This window comes from Neovison vison, chromosome 3, assembly GCF_020171115.1.
Source record: "Neovison vison isolate M4711 chromosome 3, ASM_NN_V1, whole genome shotgun sequence".
Classification (NCBI taxonomy): Eukaryota; Metazoa; Chordata; class Mammalia; order Carnivora; family Mustelidae; genus Neogale; species Neogale vison.
In genome coordinates this window covers 159,482,783-159,506,192 of record NC_058093.1, presented here as the reverse complement: position 1 = coordinate 159,506,192, position 23,410 = coordinate 159,482,783, and the positions used below count along the sequence as shown (strand labels likewise).

The 23,410-nt window shown below is 44.0% G+C and overlaps 1 protein-coding gene across 6 annotated transcripts in view; it reads left to right on the top strand.

Moving 5' to 3' along the window:
* FHOD3 (formin homology 2 domain containing 3) overlaps positions 1-23,410 on the top strand; it is a 456,738-nt gene that overhangs the window by 327,689 nt on the left and 105,639 nt on the right. For 3 of the 6 annotated variants that reach the window (XM_044243139.1, XM_044243138.1, XM_044243142.1), the window contains 2 exons: positions 11,710-12,054; positions 17,409-17,516. The exons of 1 other annotated variant lie outside the window; for it this stretch is intronic. In XM_044243139.1, the coding sequence (XP_044099074.1) occupies positions 11,710-12,054; positions 17,409-17,516 (453 nt within the window). Of the gene's footprint in view, positions 1-8,642; positions 8,730-11,709; positions 12,055-17,408; positions 17,517-23,410 lie in introns of all 6 variants that reach the window. 2 more of the 6 variants (XM_044243143.1, XM_044243140.1) reach the window with 2 other exon arrangements.

Sequence of the window (23,410 nt, the reverse complement as noted above, 5' to 3'; positions counted from 1 at the left end):
TTTATTTATTTATTTGACAGAGAGAGATCACAAGTAGGCAGAGAGGCAGGCAGAGAGAGAGAGGGAAGCAGGCTCCCCGCCAAGCAGAGAGCCCGATGTGGGACTCGATCCCAGGACCCTGAGACCGCGACCTGAGCCGAAGGCAGCGGCTTAACCACTGAGCCACCCAGGTGCCCCCGATATCTGGCTCTTAAAGACACACATAACCTGTTTCTCTGCTGTATAACTAAAGTTTTTCACTCCCTAGTATACTTCTCTTCCCATCTGTGAAAAACAGATGTGTATAGGAGGGGCCGTTATATGAAACATTTAAAATTAAGCTTGACCAGTAAACATGGATTAGACTAGTAGTTGCAAATTCTGGAAGTGGGAGAACTTGTCTCATGCCCACACAATTTTGTGTCTTAAGCTGTCACAGAACACCAGAGCTGGAAGCTCCCATCCTCCTGTTGCACTTTGTTAGATGAGTAGGTAAGTAGGAAGCCAAGCCAGACCCAAGGCAGGGCTGTTTTCACCTCTGGAGGCCACTATCTTGGAACCTCAGCCTGAGGCTTGGCATCCCTTCCATTCCTACAAGTTCATAGAGAATTCCAGTCTCTCTTTATCCTAATTTCACTACTCGCCTAGATCTCTAAGGGACACTTAACACAATTTACTAGAATCTGTGGCTTAGAATAAAGTTTTTTTTAAACGCAAAATCAAAGTACACACAAAGTAGTGAGATGCCTCACTACTGTCTATAGTTAATATTAGACTTATTTGCTTGGCACCTGAATTACCTTTACACCTGAATTAGCTACAACCTAGCTAATGTATCTTTTCCTATTGCTGTTTATACTGTGTAGATTCAAATTCTGTTTGAATTTGAATTCAACTACTCCATGTTTTCAGCAGAAAGAATGTGTTGGACCCATTAGTATTTTCTTCTAAAACAGAGTAACAAAATAATGGCTTATGCATTAAGATTCCGGCCAGTAGTTCAGCTCTTAGATATATTCGGTATCCATGACCCATGCTTTATATTCCTTCTAAACTTTGCATGCTACAGGGACAATAAATACTTTCCTGTCTAACTTTGGGTTCTCACCATGGAAACATCAGAGCAACAGCTGGGCTCAGTTAAATGTCTTTTCATTCTCTTGGCTGGCAAAAAATCTTTTAAGGGAAATTTTTTAAAAAATTTGGTGGACAATAAAACTATTTTTGAATGAAATCACTGCTTCATTTGTCAGATATATGTCTTTACTGATTAAGATCACTAATTAGAAGTTTTCACATCTCATCTTGGCCCTTGGCAACCTAGAAACAGTCTTGAAGTTAACAGAAAGTGTGAGTCACTGCGAAGCCAAATCCGAAGGGGTTTAAGTATTCGTTAACACTGATGCAAACGGAGCCAAGGGGATGCTTTCTCTGTCGTAAATTTAACAAAACATTTCCATGAAATATTTTTTCATCTAATTTTGATAAGTCATGCACATTTTACAGAACTCAGTGGAGCATGTAAAATGTATGCATTTTATCTAAACCTAAGACAGAGCTTTCCTATTAATTGCCACAAATGTTATACCAATGTCAAGTGTCATACTTAGGTCAAGACGTTGAGCTCCTCAAGGTACCCCGGCAGGTCTGGGATAACTGGGGCCGTGAGCAGCTTCATCCATTCTTCCAGTGTGTTGTGTATCATCCTGTCTGTGCTGTGCGGGCGGAGGATTGAGAGGCAAGTGTAGGAGATCATTGCATAGGACGGTGCAGTGATGACAGAGCGATAAAACCAGTTTAGATTTTGGTCTCCTGGGGTAGGCTGGTGGTAGAAAGGACACTAGCCTAGCTATCAGGAGAGCAGGGTTCTGTCTGGCAGGTTGTGTGATCTTGCCCTCTCTGGACTCATCTTTCTTATCTCAGCATGGGGAGGTCTCTAAAGCCCTGTCTCAGTTCTTGCCAGGCTTCTTCTTTGACCACCCTTAGAAGGTGCTTCTGTGCTGAGTATCATGCTAGGTCCACAATGCCAAAGGACTTCAACGGTCAGCAGCTATTTACTGGGTGTCCCTGGGGACTGGGTCTGCTGGAGAGACAGCTGGAGGAGTCACTCCAGGCAGGGAAATGTCTTTTGCGGAGAGACCTGCAGAATAAGCCAGGCTTTGGGTGGATAGATCGATAGACCGATTAAGACCAGGAGAGGGAGATTACGAAGGGATAGTGAAAGGTGAAGTCATAGAGATGGTAGAGGGCCTTAAAGCATTAGCTGGGCAAATTGGATTGAATCCTAAGGTTTGAGTAGGGCAATGTCATGTGCAAACGCCCATCTTCTCCTCTGCTCAATTCCCCCTCAGCCTTCTGAGTTCTGCTCCAGTAGCATAACTGTGTGGAAGTCTTGCTTTCCAGACCAGTCAGTCCTCCACTCCCCAGCTGAATACTTCCTGACACAATTAGTCATATAATGCCCTGCCCCCCCCCCACAGGCCTATAAACTCCAAGGGCAGGAACCAGAGTCTTGCATAAAATAAAAGCTCAATAAGTAATTGTTGGCTAAAGGGAGAGAGCACTCTTGTCCCATAGTCAGACCTTTTGGCTTTTGAAAATAATAGTTGTTGCTTATGGGAAATCTCTGTATCATCTTCTGTGACCCTAAAACTGCTCTGAGAGAAACCTGTTTTAAAAATCCCAGGGGAACAGTGTTGGATCAATCATAATCCTTGGTTTATGTGTATCATCATTGTGGGTCCATGTGTGGCCCCCTCATTTGTTTTTATATAAAATTTACCTATTGGTATAAAAAAAATCAATGAGAATATGGTATTGCTAAAAAACAAAAAACAGAGAATTTCCCCTTACACTTAGCCATGTGCTTCCATGTTTCTCATCTCTGTGCCTGGATAACCAACATTCTCAAATATGATTTATTGTTGTCCTTATGGGTTTGTTGTTTTATGATGTTATCAAACACATTTGTCTAACTAAACCCATTATGCAATTTTGTGGTTTTGAGCTTTTAGAAAGTGTATCCTATGGTATGGTCCTTCTTACACGTCCTTCCTCCACGTTGGATGTATCTAACGTTCATCCGTGTCATCACGTGAAGCTGACCGCCATCTATTTTTCACCGCTTGGACTCTACCTTGATCTGTTTATCATTTTTCTTGCTGGTGAGCGTTTGCTGAGTGTTTGGGTTGTTTCCATTCCTTGGCAATAACCAGCAGGGCTGCTGAGAATATTTTTAGACTCCTATCTTGGTGCATGAGTGTTTTGGTATCTCTAGGGAGGGTTTCTCAATCTTGGCACTGCTGACATTTTGGATTGAATTCTTCTTTGTTGTCCTGCACGTTGCAGGATGTTTAGCAGCATCCTTGACCTCTACCTGCTAGGTGACGACAGCACCCCTTCCACAGCTGTGACAACTCAAAGTATTTCCATTGACAAATGTCTCTGGTGGGGACTGAATCAACCCAGTTCAGAACCACTGCTCTGGGATATAGAGATGCCATCTAGCAATGGCGTTGCTGGGTCACGATACGGGTGTTTGACTTCCCATGATAGCCTCAGTTACTTTGCCCAAATGATCATAGCGGTTCACACTCCTGTCAGCAATACATGGGTCAGCTGACCTACATTCCCTTCCGCTCTTGCTGTCACCAGACTTCTTAATCTTTCCAAGCAGAGATAAGATGGTATCTCATTGTGGTCTTGATTTATATTTACTGATCAATAGGTTAAAATATCTCTTTTTAGATATTTACTGGCCACGATCATGTATTTTGCCCAATTTTATTGTTGTGTTTTTATTTTTAAAATATGTCTTTGTAGATTTTGATATGAGTATGTCTATTAGATGTACTGAAATGCATTCTTTGAATTCATTGCTTGACTTTTCCTCACCCATAGTGTTTTGGTCTTAGAATATATTTTAAATGTGTTTTTGTACTTTTCAAATGTTCAGAAACTTTCATTTTCCTTTTTGTCTTTAGAAGCCTAAGAAATGTGACATCAGGCTGAGATCCAAATTGGGAAAGTAAAGTTGGCTTTGAAGGAAGCTACGCCCTGCTGACTTGGTCAGACTGTGGGCCTCTGGGTCTCTTTTCTAATGGGGAGAGGGTGGCCTCCAGTGTGAGATCGCCTGTGGTATAAAAAGGAAATTGCCTGTTGGGCTCAGAGTAGACCTCTGCAGTGGAGTAACTCTTTTATCATTATAAATAAATAAATAAATAAATAAATAAATAACCCTCTTGATATTTGAAAGACAAAGATCAGAGACCCAGAATTCTTTCTGCATGAATGTAGACAAAAACAAGTTCTACTTGTTTTTAAGGGAAAATTCAGCTAGGGGAAAATCAAAATTGTCTGAACTAATTCTTCATCCTAAATCTTATCAATGTAAAAAATTCTGTTTGACTAATTCATCATGGGCTGAAACTAACATCAAGCATCAAAAGAGTACTTCTTTCTCCATCTACACCGAGAGAGTACTTCTTTCTCCATCTATTTGGATTATAGGGCAAGGCCAGTACCTTGACTATAGAGTGCCCTGGAAGTGGGCCCTCCAAGTAGGTCATTGTGCTGCCTGCCATCGGTCCTGTCCCACCTCTCATGAGAGTAAAGCTATGGGACACACAAGTCATGTGACAGTTTGGTGCAGGATCTGTAGATGTTGAGCCCAAATTGGATAGAATTTGGGATGTAGGTTAGGATAGTGATCTCCAGACGTCTGTGGGGCAACTGCGCAGAAGAGAGGGGGATCAGAAAGAGTGTGCAAAGCAGAAGTTAGAGGTGGAAGCAAGTTGCTGTCTGTCAATGGTGTAGAATGCTTTACAGACTACTGTGTTCTCTTTCTGGGGGCTTCAAGCAGAGTTCTGAGAGCCCCTCAGTGCAAAATGTTAGGGATTCCCTGATAGGGCCCAAAAGGCAGTGGTGATATTGTCAGTGATGCTGTCAGGGTAGAGGGCGTTCTCGATAGACTAGAAGTAATGGCATCTGTAAATTCCAACTGCAGCCGAGTGAAGGTGGTGGCATCAGGCTGCAGGCCGAGGGAACAGTTTTTATCCGGGCTGCTGCTGGAGCAGGCGGGAGAAAAAAAGAGTAAGGCTGATAAGGGGTGATGTGTGAGTGAAAGCTGTACTGGGCCCAGAAGGACAGACAAGGTGTGTGAGTTTACGTCTGGTGGCGTTACAGGAGGAACGTGGCCCTCCGCGATCCATTGGCCTCCTTGTTTGTGACACAGGCACCTTCCCTCCAGGTCTGGGGCGTGGAATCATTGGGTTTTGCCAATGCTTTTCTCTTTCAACTATTTCAGATCCCATCCGTTCTTCCTTAGTTCTACAGTTGTAACCCTCGCTCTCCTAAGTAATTCTTTATGAGGCTTGCATGACTCTGACTCCAAAACCTGACACATATATTATAAGAAAGAGAATTTACAGATCAATTTTTGCAGATGTAGGTGAAAATATTAACAAATAGAACCCAGCTGTATATAAAAGGAATAATATGACAAAGTAGGGTTTGGTTTTTTTTCCCTGGCATACAAGTTTGGTTTAATATTTTAAAAAAGTAGTCTCTGTAATTCACTGTTAATGGGAAAAAGGGGAAATCATTGGATTATCTTTTTAAATGGAAAAAACACATTTGACAGAATTTAATATTCATTTATGATAAAAATTCTTGGAAAATAAGGAAACTTTAATCTTACAAAAAAATGTCTACACAAAACTATGGCAAACCTCATACATTCCTCTGATATTTGGAAAAATAAAGGAATACTTAAATTCATCACTTCAATTTAATCTCATTGGAGTTCATAGCCAGGGTAATAAGGGAAGAAAGATATGAGAATTTGAAAGCAATAACCACAACTGTCATTACTTACAGATGATATGATTGTCTACATAGGAAGTCTAAAAGAATCTACATAAGATATATTACAGTCAATAAATATGGAAAAGTTGCTAGATACAAGGTAAATTGTTTTTAAAAAGTCATATCAACAAATAGAAAAATGAAGTTTAGAAATTGATAAATGATATCGCTTCTTGGCCTTTTGGCTAATATCAAGTGTAGAAGTTGATAAATGATAAAAATTTATACCTAGAAATACATTTAACAAAAGGTATGTAAGATTTATACTGAAAAATTACCACACTATTAAGAGAGAGTAAAGATGGTTGCAATAAAATTAGATCTAAATAAAGACTATACCAGACCATGGTTTGAAAGACTCAATATATAGATGTCAGTTCTGCAAATTTGTACATAAATTTAATATAATCCCAAGCAGTAGCCCAGCAGGGTTTTTATGGAAACTGACAGCCTGATTCAAAATTCTAGTAGAAATGAGAAGAACCTTCATTTACTAGAAAACACCATGAAATGAATCCAAAGGCAATCCAGAGAGGGAAAAGATTCTTGCAACACATTAAGTTCTTAATCTTTTTTTTTTTTAAAGATTTTATTTATTTGAGAGGGAGAGACACAGCAAGAGAGAGAGCACAAGCAGTGGGAGAGAGGGAGAAGCAGGTTTCCCCATGAGCAGGGAACCCGATGTGGGGCTCCATCCCAGGACCCTGGGATCATGACCTGAGCCCAAGGCAGATGCTTAACTGAATGAACCACCCAGGGGACCCCCAAGTTCTTAATCTTAAAGAAGTCCTATTTCTCTCTCTCTTGTTTTTTTTTTTGTTTGTTTGTTTTGTTTTGTTTTTTGATAGTCAGTGCCCTTTGTGTCCTGTTTTAAATTTTTTTTGCCTACACCAAGGTCTTAATGGTATCCTCTTACATATCCCTCTAAAAGCTACACAAAGATTAAATGACTAAAATGAAATAGACAAAACCTGCCAAATTTTGGCCAGGATGTGAGACAGCCAGGATGCATATATACTACTAATGGGGATATGCATTTTAAAAAACTGTTTAACATGCTCTAACAAAGATGAACCCAAGCATAAATGATGCAGAAATGCCATTCCTGTATGCATACTGCCTAGTAATATAAATATATAGTCAATGAAAGACATATACTGCTATGCTCGTAATAGCCCTATTCAAAATAACCTCAAACTGAAAAGTGCCCAGTTATCATCAACAGTAGAATGGGTGATAACTAAATTGTGGTCTAGTCATACAAGGTAATATTATATAACAACGAACAAGTATGATTTTCAGTGTCATATAAGAACATAGATGAATCCCACAAATGTTATGTTGAAGAAAAGAAGCTGGACATGAGTCCTTCTAGCCAGAGGAAAACCCACCAGGCTAATCTCTGCTGTTTGAAGTGAGGTAGGGAAGGGAAGCAATTGGAAGGGAGCATCGAGGGAGTCCTGGTTATGGGGATGTGTTTATTTTGTGAAACGTCAGTGATTTGTTTACTATACTGAATGTACTTGATACTTCAGTAAGAAGAGAAAGCACAGGGGAAGGACAGTGGGGGTAAAAGAGTTAAAGATCTTGGCAAAATGTTGCCTGGGGTGGGTATGGTGGCTTCGTGAGGACTGAAGGCATGAAAGCACTAGCCACGTTGAGAAGGTAGAGGAGGGACACAAGGAGATGGCAGTGGAGCCCTGGAGGGGGGAGGGGAATGAGAGATGGAGGTGAGTGAGAGTTTGGGGTCAGGGTGCGGTAGGAAGTTTAGATGTATGTTTTCCAAGGTGGACTGGTTCTGTATGATGGTGAGGTCCAGAGCATGAGGGCCGATGTGAGAAAAGGTGAGCATCACCGAAGTTAAGAACGCAAGGGACGGAGAAATCCGCAGGGCCTGGGCTAGAGGTTCCGTGTGGAGAGTGACGTGAGTCAGTGTGGACCAGGCTCAGAGCCCAGAGGAGGTTGTAATGATTTGGTTATCAAAGTCTGTACTCATGTAGCTTCAAGGACAAAACCCTAATTAAACTGTCTTAAGCGCAAGTTTGAATTTATTATCTTCCGTTAGTGAACAGCGAGGGTAGAGCTTCAGAAGTACTGGGTCCGAGTGTTAAAACTGTCACGGGGTGGCTACCTGCAACCCCCGACCCCCCACCTCTGCTGTCCTTGGGTCGGCTTTGGTGACAGGCAGCTGTCCACCACTCGCAGCTACACACTTTGGGGGCCCGTACGGTTATTTGTCCTGGGAGGCACCAGGAGAAATCTCAGGGGTGACATCACTGACCCCATCAGGACCCTGTGCCCACCCTTGAGGTGGCAGAGGCTCAGCCCCTGCACCACGTGTCCTGGGGGCCAGAGAGTAGAAGGTAAAAACTGTGTCTCCTGTGGAGGTAAGTGCCAGATCGGCCTGACCCTCCGTGGTTTCTAGCCCAGAGGAGTGCGGTGAAGTGAGGACTCTGGCTTTCTGCAGGAGCTGGGACCAGGCCAAGAACACTCACCACTGGATTCTGTGCGGAGGAGGGGCCTGCCCGAGGCCGTGTGGTCGGGGAGGGCTGCAGGGCGGGGCCTCCAGCCAACCGGACAGAGAAGCTTGGCCCGCGCTGGCTTATTGGATCTCTACCCACACTCAGATTTCCTCATCTCTGAACTGTCTCCTCTCTCCTGACAGACTGAGTGCGTTCTTTTCATTTCGGCCAGCTGCAGTGTTTTGCTTACGGTTTTGCTCTGTCTTCTGTTTGTAACGCTTATCTCGCTTTTCCATCTCGTGTCCCTGCGTTTCTCTGTTCTTGCCCTTGTCTCAGGGAAGAGGAGGAGGAAGAGGAGCCAGTCACGGAGCCCAATTCAGAGGAGGAGAGAGAGGATGACGCCCCCTGTCAGGGCAAGGACAGGTACTGAGCCTGGACCCTCCCAGGCTCCCACTAACAGCCTGAGGGCCCTTCCTGGTAGAGAGATTGCAGCCACCTTTCAGAAATCTCCCTTCCTCACTGGCTCCCACTGCCAATCCTCACGCTGAACACAGAGCCACAGAGTGCCTAGGTGTGTAGAAATAACTGAGCACGTGTTCGTTAGAGGGCTGCACTTTCCCTTCTTGACCTTGCTTTGTGGGAAAAATCACAAATCACGTAGCTGGTTTTCTCCCTGCTGTTCCCTCCCTCATTAGTGTTTGCTTAGATGGACACCAACCGGAAGGAGGTTCACGTCTGCTCAGAGAACATTACTAACCCTTTCAGCAGTGTAGGAAGGATAATTCCATGTGTCCCCTTCCTCCTGTAGATTCTACCAATATAATAGCGGCTAAAGAGTGTGGGCAACTACTGTGTTATTGATGCGGGTTTGTTTTTGATCCAAGTGGACAGGACTGCTTTTCACCCCATGCAGCCCAGAAGAATTTCCCATGATCTGTTTTCACTCTGAGAATAAGTACTCTCATTCTACAGGCTTTCGAGGGAGTTTACTGTCCTCTGCTCATACCTTCCAAGGATGCATTCTTTCTTTGTTTTTCTTTTTCTTTTTTTTTTTTTTAAAGATTTTTATTTATTTGACAGACAGAGATCACAAGTAGGCAGAGGGGTAGGCAGAGAGAGAGAGAGAGGAGGAAGCAGGCTCCCCGCCGAGCAGAGAGCCCGATGTGGGGCTTTATCCCAGGACCTGGAGATCATGACCTGAGCTGAAGGCAGAGGCTTAACCCACTGAGCCACCCAGGTGCCCCGAGGATGCGTTCTCTCTGCCTTCAGGCAATGTTAACAGATACAGGCATCCTGCAGATATTTTTAATTTTATAGGTATTTTTGAAGATTGATGTGTTTATAAAAAAGAAAAAGTAATCACCAGTAATTTCATTTTCTAAAATTCAAAAATAATTCTAAAGTTGATTTTTTTTGTTTAACTGATTACCACTGCAAATTGACAATTTTACTGTTTTTTCCATAAATGAGCAAGATCAAAGAAATTTTGGATAACTTAGGGTGAAACCTCTTTCTTGCAAACTTCAAAATCAATGGAATTTTTTGCGGCTCAGCCTCTTTCTCCAAGCCACCAGTGCACAAAAAAGGGGTCCGTTTGATACGCTGAGATGCCTGCCATTCCCAAGAGCCATGGGATCCTCTCTGATCGGACAAACTAGTGATTTGTTTCCTTGCTTTGGAAATGGCTGGGGAGAAGCCAGCAGGGCGCGGGTGTGGAGAGAGAAAAAGAATGACCTGGTCACAAAGAGTGAGCCACCCTTGTCCGAACACCGGGGGAGAAGGGTGATCATTAGCCAGAGCCCCTCACCAATGGGGAGCTGCCATGCCTGGGGGTAATGATACCCAAGGGTGCTCTAGGGAGGAAGGAAGCTTGGTTGATAGTCCCATCGTAGGTTGAAAACCAGCCACAAGAGATCCTGTAGCCCCTCAGTGAATCCACTGGTCTGGCTCTCTATGAGCTTACATGTACAGTGGTCTGTCCTGCCCACACAAACCCATCTGCCCTCAGCTACTCTTGTGGTACAGCCCCTCCAACCAGATGGAAGAGTCTGGCCAGAGAGAGCAACCTTCAAAGCATCCCTCTTGACCTTGTGCTCTCTTTACCTGGGGCTGGAACTTCCACAGGTAAATGGTGGTTTATTGCTCTATGGTCTTTTTTCTATATGACCTGATCCTGGAGGCATCCTTGATCAAACTAGAGTTAGGCTTTCCAGCTTTAGGAAATAAAGTGGAAATGGTAAACACTGGGCCTGGATCTCCACAGTGGCTAAGGTACTCATTAACCTTGACCTGGATGTATTTATTTCTTGGCATAATCCAATCAGACCTCCAAGTGGCGAGAAAGATGCTGCTTACTTCTGTTGGGTTAGTGTCTCACCCTGCGTGTTCTGCCTGCTGGCTGCTGTTTTGTGTGTGCATGCTGTGTGTCCTGGGCCTTCGCTGAGCACTGCGGCGAGGTCTCCTGCCATCCCCCAACTCCCTCATCCAGCCAGGGGAATGGCTGTGTCCCTGCCCTTCTACACACAGGGACCTCTGAATTTGAGGTAGAAAAGAAAATGGGTCACGTCCCATTCCCGAATAAGCATGGCTGGGAGTCAGGTTCTCCGGGAGAATGACCATGGTCTTGAAAAATGCAGAGTTTAACAGATTCTCTGTGTACCTCCAAAGATCTCAGTGGTCCAAATGCAGTTCTGTGAAGATGGAAAAGTTTTACAATTGTGACAGAACTGGGCGCCCTCCAGGAGTCCAGATGTCTAGGGCTTAGTCATAGAGGTGGGCTGTGGGGAAAGTGTGAGGTGGGTAAAATTTGACTTGAGTGCACCAGTCCCTCTTTTCTGGCTGTTGGCATTCCTTGCTGGCATCTCTTCTCCTTTGTCCTTTTCTGTGCATGCTCTTGAGGAAGCACCTGAAAGCAGGAGCCTAAAGGACGAGGCTTGGCAGATACTTCTTCCTCCAGGCTGGGCTTTTTAGGAGGAGGACCGAACTTCAGTTGGACCAAGAGAAAGAAATGAAGTTCAAATCGTGGAAATTCACATGCCAGTACAGTCAGTGGGGAGAGCCTGGGGAGACTGGGGAGATACTGAAGAGGAGCCTAAGGGGCTCCATGAAATCCCCACACACAAGCCTGCGAAGGCCTGGAGGCCAGACTGGTTTGCAGGGGTGGGTCCTTGCGTTCATCCACTTCTGGGAAGTCTTGCTTCCCAGATTGACAGGCCCAGGGTGCCGGGATTGTGGGGCAAACTGAAGCTTCTGGTGGTGGGCTTCCATGCTGCAGCTCAAGACACAGCTGGATTCTGGAGTGAAGCGGCCGTAATGGTAGTGGGGTTCCTGTGTCTTATTCACTTTCCTAACCTTTGCTTCCCTTTCCTTCCCCCCGCTTCCTTCCTCCCTGCTGGGTCAGCAGAGAGGCCAGACCTGCCTCGGAGCAGAGCCCCGCCGGCGAGGATGCTGCACCCGAGAGCTCAGCCCTCTCCAGGGCCACCTCGCAGGGAAAGCGGCTTCCGGCCAGCCCTGCGGTGGGGAGTCCCTCGCGCAGCGGGTCCTCCGGGCCTGCCCTCCTGTCACCGCCCCTGACCCCTGCCTCCGCCTCCCGGCCCTCGTCTACGGCACCTGGTCCCCTGAAGGCATCACCGACCATAGAAAAGCTGCCCTATGTGCCCCACAGCCCTTTCCACCTCTTCTCCTATGACTTTGAGGATTCACCCTTGTCCACCAAGGAGAAGGAGGCCGAGGCGCAGAAGGAAAGCAGGTAGATCCCGCCTCCTGGAGGCCTGTGTGAGCTTCACCCTGGGAGGGCCACAGACCACGTTGCCTGCACCTTCCCACTTGCCTTCAGCTGTGTTTGTGTGGCTTCCAGTCCAACCAGAGGGCAGCTGTGGCGTCAACTAACTCCCTAACCACTAACTAACTACCAGGGTTCAGGCAAGGGCGGAAAATTGTCATTCATTTGAATCAAAGAGCTCTTCTATGACACAATTACTAAAAATGGATTTTTAAGCATCAGGTTTTTAAAAATATGCATGGTCTGACAAAATTGATACATTTTGCCCCTACCTGTGTGGGCCTTGTTTGACCTGCGGAGCGTAGCACAAAGTGTTCCGCCCTCTTTTCATGCGGTGTTTTGAGTGGGATTTTCCTTCCTTTAATAGTCCCTCTGATTCCCCCCATTTGAGCACGTATTCCGCGTCCGAACCTTACAACTTCCGGTCTTTCTCTTCTAATAGGTGGGTGTCTTTATTTTTCTCTCCCTTTTCTAGAGCTTTCTGGTTTGATTCTAATGTATGTGGGTTTCTTTCAAGGATCTCCCCATGAGATGGCAAGGAATTGCGGTTTGAATCCCTTCACAGGCATTGATGCAATTACATTATTAAGTATGAGCACTCTGATAATTCTTGTAAAAATTGGAGAGAGGAGCAGAGGGAGGGAGGTGTGCAAGTCAGAACTGCACGAGAACATTTTGGCAGCTGCTTGTCACGTGCCTGTGTGCCTGCCCTTCACAGTTGCCTGGCTTAGGAGTTCTCTGCAGGGTGGGGAAAGGGGGGCAGAGGGTTTGAATATTTTGAACCATCAATTGTCCAAAATCAATGATTGATGATACTGATGGCTTCTCTCTTAGAGTGATAATCATTGGTAATACTTACCTATTTATTATGAGCCAGGCCTATACTTTCCATGAAATTAGCATCTTAAAGAGTTAATGCTGAGAGGTAGTTTCTGTTACCAGTCCTTATTTGCAATGAGGAAACTAAGGCAGGGACAGCCAGGGAAGTGGGGAGTGGTTTCTACCCCAAGCACTGTACTCCAGGTTTTGGTCCTAACTTGTACATTGCACACTTATCTTTTAGAGAGTCTCTCTCTCTCCTTCTTGGGCTCATCTGTGCAGCAGCTCCAAATACCAGGCCTGAACCTTGATCCCTCCCCACCAGGGGTTCTCAAGGAAAGTCCTTGTCAACAAAGTGCTTTTGCCCGAGCCTGCATGTGGGGGACCCTCAATCTGGGGGCTGAACAAGAAGTTATACCTTGTTGTGAATGAAGGTTTGTGGGACCCAGACCTGAAGAACAGCTCCTTCACACCACAAATAGGACCAGTTGCAACAGGTGTTGGATACTCTATCTAATAAATATAATTAATTTAGAAGTGTGACCATCAACCTTTCTGCTTACATACAAACTAAGAATATTTTGAAACTTCCCTCAAGGTTTTTTGTTTTGTTTTATTTAATTAAAGATTTATTTATTTAGAGACAGAGAGAGAGCAAGCACACACGGTGGGGGAGGGACAGAGGGCAAGAATCCTCTCTGAGTGCGGGCCCTACACGGGGCTTGATCCTATGACCCATGAGATCATGATCTGAGCCGAAACCAAGAGTCAGAGATTCACCAGCTGAGCCATCCAGGCGCCACATACTTCTCTCAAAGTTTTAAATAGCCTGCCTGTAGTTTTTTGTTAGGAGTTTAAACCGTTGTAAAAGATACAATTTGTCTATTGTCTATGTGCTTTAAATTCCTTTTTGTCAAAACCTTGGGGTTTCCGATTTAAATGATTAAATTCTGGGAAACACCTGCATATGCCTCACTGGCAAAGCCTGTCCTCAGATGAATGAGGCCGAGTTTCTGTCAGAAAAAGTCTGACTTCACATTTCAATTCCAATGCATGCATGTCCCTGTGACAACCATCTCACTTCTAGAATTGAGAAGCAAAAATGGACAGATTGCGAGTTATTTGGATAATTGTTCAGGTATTTTGAAAAAAAAATTATGCTTGTTTTATTACCTTCATGTCATTTCAGCACAATTCCCAGGTAGGTGGGCAGGTAGATAGAGGTGGTGTGTGAGGCCTGGCTCTGAGGTTGCTCCTGAATAAACTAGGGCCTTCTCCTTCCTCAGTATATCTTAAGGGTTTCCCTCAAGAGGGAGGCTTTCCCACACTGTGCCTTCGCCTGGTATCCTGGAGGTTTTGCCACTCAAAACACTGCCCCATGCTGGTTGGCCTGGGTGAGGGTGTTGCTTTTTCCCCTAAAAGAGGAAGGCAGTTGTGAAGGGGAGGCAGGAGCGGAGAACTTGGAGACCCTGGGAGTGGCCACAAGTGGACCCATTTTAGGAAAAGAGCAGATACGGAGCTCGTGGCTCTGAGCTGCCCTCCTCTTGTTTGCAGGGTGGCGTGGTATGCCTGCTGGAGTGCGTGAGCTCCACTTTGTGCACCTTACACTACAGCTTCTCTAGCAGTCTCTTCTAGGTCTCAAACTGTGGGCTTGCTGGATCTCTCCCTTGATTTTTCTGGAACATCTCCAACACGGCTCTTAGGTCCTCCAAGAACAGTATTTCTGTGCAAGTTAAGAAATGTACCTTTGACTGGAATAAAAATAACTTGGCAATCTTGTGTTCCCCAGTAGGGTGCTGTTAGCCTGTGAGGGTGACTCTGGGCTTCCTGGTGATGGTCTCACAGGCTCTGATGGAGCTTTCCTGGGTCCAGGTCCCTCCCATTTGGTCGTTGCCTCTGCTTATAGTCCTGGGGGATGGGAGTATGAGAAACACGTACGTCCCTGGAATGAACGTACACATAAATTAAGAAAAACAGCTTCTTGTTTGTGCATAAGGATTGCCTTCTATTTAACCGATAAATTTTTATAATTTTTAATCTTTTGTCTGACAGGAATCTGAATGCCGTATAAATATTGTTTGTACCTATTAATTTTCTGACGTTCACTCACTGTGGTTTTCATGGAGTCTGTACAGCCCAGTGGTAGACTGCCACTGAACCGGTTCTAGTAGACATAACCAGGTAGTCCTCATAAAGGGCCAGAGGAGAAAAGTACAGTGAATTGAGTGAGTTGTATGATCCAGTTTGTTGGGCTGAAATTGAGAAGCAAAACTGAACAGACTGGGAGGTATTCCAATTTTAATTGCTCAGCCATTAAAAAAACCAAAGCAGGGGGAATATGCATTATGCTTGTTTTCATTTCCATCAGGTCATTTAAACTCCATTTTAGGAAAGTAATCCTGTTAAAACAGTCTCCAAGATGTCCCCTTTTGGTGGGAAGGGGATGGTTTTAGATGCTTGTGTAGAGTAACAGGCTGAGTGCCCAGGCGGCTGGGGGATGCTGGGCCGCAGCCTGAGGTCTCAGAGCTCCTGACCGCGGCCACCTTCCCTGCCCACGTCACAGTGCTCTCTGCCCCCGTCTCTGCCTCTTCTTCGCTCCTGAGCTTTTTTCTCCTTTCTCTGCTGCCTCCTTTCTTTGTATGCTCTTCTCATCCTTTGCCTTTTGCCTTCTTCGTGCCCTGTGGTTTGGGAGCACTCTCAAAAAGTCAAACCAACCCTCACATGGAGAAGCAGTTAACCTGTTAGACACATAGCGGGTTGGGTTTTTCAAGAGAAAAGAAAAGGAATGCCCAGAAGCCATGTCCTATGAAGGTGATGTGTTCATTGAGGAGGACGGTGGGGTAAGATTGTGTGAGCTGAGCCTTCTTCTGCCTTGTGGCGAGTCTCAGTCCTAAGCACGGCCTGACACGTGATCCCAAATATACATGAAGAGCGGTAGCTAAGCACACCAGACTTAGCTGCACAGGATAGATGTGGGGTAATATAAATATTTTGCTTCCCATTAAAGCAATGTAATTTCTGAAGGCAAATGGAAAATATATGTCTATATTCCACTTTTTAAAATAGATGGCCTATTTTTAATTTTTTCTATATATAGCTTTTGATTTGGAGAATATTTTTATATAGTTGTAATCTAACTTGGTATAAAATATTCTGATGTTTTACTTGAGCATGCATATAAACATTTCTCGTACTATCACATACAGAATTGGCAGTCATTTTAATGGTTGCATAATATTCCATCGATAAATAACAGATCACACTTTTCCGCCATTCTTGCGTTGTTACCTATTTGAGTAATTTCTACCTTTTCTACCATGATCTTAATAATTTTCCAGTGACTATCACCATGCATGACATTTTCCGTATGCAATTAACCATAATTATGTTAGCTTCCCCAAAGTAGGCTTAATTCTGTGAAAAGATACCCACATTTGAAGTTAAGTTGCTTCCTAGAATGATTTGTGCTAATTTCTGTTGATGGAAGCTTGGACTGGTTTCACTGGGTGTAGGAAGCTCTTTGTATTTTTGTACACTTATAGTGACCCATGGGGTCCCATACACCCAAATACAGTGTCCCCAACCAGTTTAGGTGAAGGAGTCAGCCCTGCCTTGTGGCTGAGCAGATTGAGAGGCAGAGCTCATTGAATCTCATTATTTGTAACTAATCATGAGTGTCTGCTCCCTAACCCCTTACTCCCCACCACAAGGGCTTCAGGTTATGATATGTTTTCTGGGAACACACTGAGGGATAATAGCTAAACACAAACTGCTAAAAAGGACAGCTATTCTAAAAAAGAGAAGGAAAATTCTAGAATTTTACAAATCCCAAAACTTGTCAGAGATGACTGGGAAATGATAAAGGCTCATTTAAACCCGATGGCTGTACTCTTGGTTCAAAAAATATATATATATATTGGCTGAAAATGTGAATACATGTACCTCTGGTCAGCAGGCCAGTCCTGAAGGTCTGAGAACATTTTCTCCTTGGTCATCGAGCATGTGACAAGATGACATTTAATGAAGGGCATTGACTGGGAAATACCTAAGACAGAATTTTTACTATGATGTTTGTTTAGCTCATCATGTGGTATTTTCTATAGATCTTTAATGGATTTAACACTAGTTATACCACCATGGGAAGCATGAAGAATCTTCATATTTTCAAATGAAAATAATATGGATTCTTTGTTAGCAAAAAATATTAACATACACTTAAGAAGGAAATATGAAGGTTTTATTTAAACCTTTTCTCATATATCCTGCTGCCTCAATGTTGGCCTTTGGGAAACCTCTCTAAATGAGAAGTAATCAAACCAAAGCAGTTAGTAAGTCAGACAAAGCAGTTAGTAAGTTAGAATAATCACTAACGGGATTAGCATTTCTAAGCCTGATTTTCTTGCAAAAATTAAGAGTTTGCTAAATGTTATTCATTTACTGACTTGTACTCATTTCTCTGTCCTTCCACACTCCTCCCCACCTTAAACTTCTGCGCTGTTTAGATACAACAGCCTTGGCAACACCTCTTATCACTCAAGACCTTCTGGATCTGCTGTGCCTGCCACTCCCACATCATCTCTCTCAAACCCACCAGAGGCCAGGCCGGAAAGGTAGGTTTTGTAAGAAGCATGCTGATCACGTCACTGTCCTCCAGTGAAGGAAATCAGTTTAAGAGTAACTAAAGGAAAAGTATAAATAAAAAGCATAATCTGAGATGTTTTCCTTTACATAATGTAGTCCAGAGGCAAGAATATCTTCTCTTTCCACTATCTACAAAGTAAATATTTTATTAGAGGTGATATTTGTTACTATTGTCTCATCTCCCTACAAACTTCCCATAGAAAGTATAAAAATTTGTTTCCCAAGTACATAAATGTGAATGCTTTGATTGACCTGTGAAAAACCATTCTAGGTTTTGTGTAAGGTCTGCATTTTGTCCTATCAACATCAGTTTTTACCTTGCAATGATTAACTCCATATAAATCAGGAGGTAGTAGGCCCATTAAGGTCAATGCCTTAATGTAATTAGACCAAGACCTACCAGAAGAGAAAAGAATTGCATGGGTCCATGGAAGGAATGTAACTTGGCAAGAGTATTAGACCACTAGAAATTAACTAATTATTACTTCTGGAAGCGAGTGATTGCATAAGGATGTGTTTACAAGGAAAAGGTAAGACCTGTAATTTTAGAACAATTAAAAACAGTTACCCTTATATGGTAAGAGTGCTGAGTTAGAGAAGACTGGCTAGGGTTACAACATACTCACTGGGAAGTTATTTAATACCTGAGGGTGAAATGCCACTTATGCCAACTCTTACCTTAGAGGGTGGTTTTGATGAGCCAATGAAAAGGTACCCATGAAAGCACTGTGTGAACCCCACTGTGTGGGTCAGTGGGAAGTGACAATATGTTTTAAGATAGAACATCCGTGTCTCATGATCAGAAATCTAGACAGGAGCGATTCAGAATTTGCCTCAAATCATGAATTAAAACAAACTCGACCTGTATCCGTACTCTGATTGTCTTCTGTGTATTCTGAAGTACGTTTTGTTGAGTGTGGCTGGTGATTAGAGGTTTGGTTGGGATGGAGAGCAGACAAGACCTTACAGCCCCCCAGGGGGCTGTCCAGTAGGCTTTATCTCACCACCCATCACATTATTTTCCAAGGTGGCACCTAAGCACCTTGTTGTCAAAATCTCAGGTTCCACAGCCCAGCATGGCCCTGGGCTGGCCATATTTGGGCTTAGTTAGGTCTTGACAATAAGATAACAAGTTGGTTACCTTGAAGACCTTGTCCTACACCCTAGGGTACCTCTTCTCAGGATCAGCTGAGATAACTTCTGGTCCCAGAGAGGTCACCAGTGAAGAGGATCCTTATCTTAAGAGATGTGAGATTGAAGGCCAAAGTCAGGAATATTAGAATCTTACTGATAATACATCTCAAATCTTACACGTGCTAGGTGGACAGCAACTTGGGAAGAAGAGCCAGGTCCCATTCATTGCTGTGTCCCCCATAGTACCTGGGGCCTGGCTATGGCAGAGATGGCAGGAAACACTAGTTGAAGGATCAGGTGAATTATCCCCTTATTGGTTGGGGGAACAGTGTGGAGGTCCCTGAAGTTGACAAGTTATAAGGATGGGAAGTTTGCAGTTTTCCAAAGCCCTGGGCTTTGTGGGAAACTTCCCTCGGGTCCTAAAGAAGAAGCTCCAGTCTCTGCCTCTTTCCCATCCCCTGGAAGCCCAGTTCCAGGTTAGATATGGGGAGTCCTCTGGAAAGACCCTGCCCCGGTCTCCTCCCCTGTCTGGCTGAGAGTCTCCTGGAGCCCAGGTGGGGTGGGATGAGGATTAAAAGAGGAATGTGGGCTGGACCCCAGAGTGTCTGGGGAGGAGCCTAGTCTTCCTCCTGAGACCTCCGGAGCTGTTAGGGTTTGGAAGCGTTGGTGAGGTGCTCTAACACATCCATAAATGGACCCAGTGGGTTGAGGCCACAGGGACAGAGGCTACGAGAAGCTGTGTGTGAGTCCGAGAGAGTTGACCATGCCCAGGAAGGGCAGTGGCCGTGGGGCTTGAGAGGAGCTATGGGTTTGGGCAGACTTGGAGGAGGGTGGGAGCAGGGCTAGTAGAATGAGTGAGGGGTCAGGTTTGCTCGAACATCAGAGTGTTAGAAACTAGCAACTGAGACAGAAGGTACTGGAAGAAAAGGAAATCGAAGGTGGAGATGTTTAACCTGGGGCATGCAAGGCATGGGGAGTCTGTATGACACCCAGGGAGATGTTGGGGGCCCCAGGGAGGTGGATCCAGTGGTCTTTGGCTTGAAGAAGGTAGTGGCATGAAATCCCTCCAGGCAGCCTGCTGACACTTAGTGACCAGAGAAACCAGTAACAGGGCCTTTCCTCTCCTAAGTGGTCTGTTCTCTCTTACAACCATCTCTGCCATAGAGAGTTCTTTACCTGCACCTTCTGCCACATCCACTAGCAAGTAAAGCTGCAAAGGATTTATTACTTCCTTTACATTTGCATGATTTTTCCCAACTATCACTGTCTATGGCTTTGAAAAACCATGTGATGAATCATTTGAAACATCAGATGTGCTGTTCTGTTATTAAGAGCAGCAGGTCCCCAGGCCTGACTGTGCCGCCATGTTTCCTCTTGCCTTGCTGGCTTATATTGGTGGCTGTAAAAATAAGGAGGACCCCAACTCCAACTTACACTTGTATACCATTACCCAAATACAGGATGTCTGTTGTACATATCATAATATATATTTAATACAGCTTAATTTTTTTCTTTTTCATTTTTGACTACTGGATTCTTTGGATGTCACTCATAATTTGTTTTCATGTTTATGACTATTTCTTGCCCTATTAACGTATATGATTGTTTTTACTGAGGTATATGCTTCAGTAGAATTCGTAATGCTATTAAGATGTTTTATATACACATAATTATTGAAACCAAGATGAAAAACTCAGGAAAGACATGAAAACATTACGAGCAAGAGTTGCATTTTTGCAGGGAGAAACCACGTCTTCTGTTAACACACTCCTGACAAATAAACAACTTGTCAGGGTGATGTGCAGTACTGGAAAGAGCTAGAATTCTACTTCCTTGATTTGGAAGTAATTCTCCTTTCCCTGAAGTCCTAGGAGAATCAAGCCAACTAAAATACCTCTTCAGGCAGGTCAGGCCACTTACAACAGGCCTAGATACCACCAGGCATCATTGTGAGCTTAGAGTTTTCCATATTTTTCCCAAGCATACTAGTATATTGGACACTAATCAAATTTGGAATGATAAGTTGACCTAGAAAGGAAGAACTGAAGAAACAATATACAGAATTAAGCCAAGGCAAGGGTATTAAAAGGAAGCCATCTCCAGATCTCCTCATTATATCATTACAGCCTCATTTATAGGGCTCTCTTTCAGAGACAGCGTAACTTTAATTTTCATGAAATCGGAAGTTGAGTTGTGCCAAAACGAGAAAATAAGAAAACCAGAACTATTTGCAAAGGCCCTCGAAGATATAAGAAGCAACTGTTTACCAAAAGCAGACTTTCTAAATGCTTCAATTTTGAAAATGTGCTTTCTGAATGGGAATGTTCTAAATATTTTTATAAGAAAAAATTAGAAGACTATTTGAACCATTCATGTTGAGTATTCAAATGAGACAAACAAGCAAACAATAATTACACCACAGCAAATGTGTCTGGGAAGTTGGGAAGAGCAGACGGCACTCTCTTTCCATCCCTGCAGTGACATCTCCATCTTGTGGGCCTTTTCAGAAATGGCGGTCAGGTGCTCGCTTCGTGTGATGACCTCAGTTACTGGGTGACTGAGCGGGGGTCAGAAGTCCAGTGCCTGGGGTTGAAAGTACTTTGAGTCTGTCAGTCTTGGTGCTGGGCCTGGGGAATACCTGATAACAAGGCCCGGCTTATACCATGAAAGGGGGTGTTAGGGCCACACACTGAGTGCTCCATGGGAGCACACTGGGAGAACCCCAGGCCCAGATTTCAGGCGGTCAGGGGGGAACTTTGTACACTTACTGAGCTGAAACCTGGAGGGTCAGTATGTGCCTTAAGCAATGATTGTGTTCTCTCTTCCAGTTACAGCAGTACCATTGGTTACTGGAAAGGACAGTCACCTGCCTGTCTATGGATTCCTATCAAGAGCCTTTAGAAAAATTCGGGAAATGTCTGCCCCATATAGTTGTCCCAGCAGAGTTTTTCCTACTTCCTGGATGACAGTAAACCCACGTATAAGTAATGGCAGCTCCATTGGGAGTAATAATGCATAAAAGGGACGAGTAAAGGATGCAACTTTAAATTTTATTTTTATGTGGGCTTTGCATGTACAACACACAGCATTTAAAAGGTTACATAATAGTAATACACTGTATAAACTGTTCTGCATTCTGCTTCTTCACTTAAAAAATATATCTTGGTCTCCCCCGCCTCCCCTGCCCCACCACAGTACTTAAAATTGTTGCATTCTTTTTAACGGCTGCATCCTGCTTTTTTCTCTTCATGTACCCAATTCCATACTGATGGGCCCGTGTCTTGCTGTGACCAGTGACAGTGCAGTGTAATTCGTGCCTCTGTGTCATGTGGTGTATGTGTGGTTATCCATAGGATAAGGTCCTAGAAACAGATTTACTAAGTCGGTTGTTGATGCCTTTTAAATTTTGCCAAATTTCTCTTTGTGAAGACTGTACCCATTTTGATCGAAACAAGAGAGCTTGTTTGCCGATTCCCCTGCAAAAGGATCATTCAGCTTCTCAACCATAGCTCACCTGGCAGTGAAGAGTTATATGTCAGTAAAATTTAAATTTGCCCTTATCTTACCATGAACATGATTGAGCATGTTTTCATATATCCACAAGCCCTTAATACTTCCTTTTCTGGGAATGTTTGGTTCATGGTCATTGAGCTCTTACCCAAGGGTGGAGGTTATTTATAGACTCTGATAAGAGCAGCCATTATTTTCCTCCGTCACTGGTCTTTTACTTCATTTCTGGTGGTTTTGCCACACAGAAAAATTTAAATTTTATGAATTAAATATGTTAATCTTTTTTTGTCTTCTGGTTTTGTGTTCCTCATGGAGCAAGCCTTTTCTCCCGTGCTTGCTTCCAGAATTTCAAGCTACAACTTTCACATTGAAATATTTTATCTATCTGGAAGTTATTTCGGCATATAGCATGAGGCAGAGACCCACCTTAAATGTTTTTGCTTGTTTGCATACTATTTATTGAATAATCCATCATTTCCCTACCCATTCATCACACACTGATAGGAACACAGATTCACGCCTGGGTATGTGTTCAGACTGTTCCAGTCTGAACTGGAGATGTGCATCTCCCATCTCCTGTCTTCTCTGAGGCGGTCAGGTGCTCTCCCTCTTCCCAGTTCTTGTCTTTACCAGTCAGTCAGTCATCTTTGGAGGGGACTGCATCATGGGCTACTTTGAAACAGTCCTGTCATTTTTGTCATCTGCTATTATGCGGTGTTTTATGGTGATTAATATACGGAACAGAGAATGAGGGGTAACTGGGGAGCCTGAGACTGAGCAGTAAGGGCTAGGAGAATGGGAGCCTGCTGTGTTGAATGGTGACTTCTCCCAAGTCAAGTTCCCCCTTGTGTGATCTCATTTCCTGTGACCCCCTTCAACACCTGTCTCCACCACTGGTGTGGTAACTTCTTCACCAGAATGAGGGAAAAGAGGCATTTTCTGCCTATTTTCAGGCTCATCTATTTATTTATTACCTGTCTGGAAGGCCTTTTGTTCTGACTGTAACTTGCTATTACCTCTGTCTTCTCCACGTGGGCTCTCTGTTCTGCATGGATCTACGTGTTCGTGTCCTCTTGTTCTGGTCAACTTTGGCTTTTATAATCTCTTGCCTTCACTGGTACCTAGATGTACCTTGAGGTTTTATTTATTTGGTCTTCAAACCACCGCTTTCTTCCCTGTGGTTTTCTCGATCTCTAATACTTGCTGGTTATGTTCCATC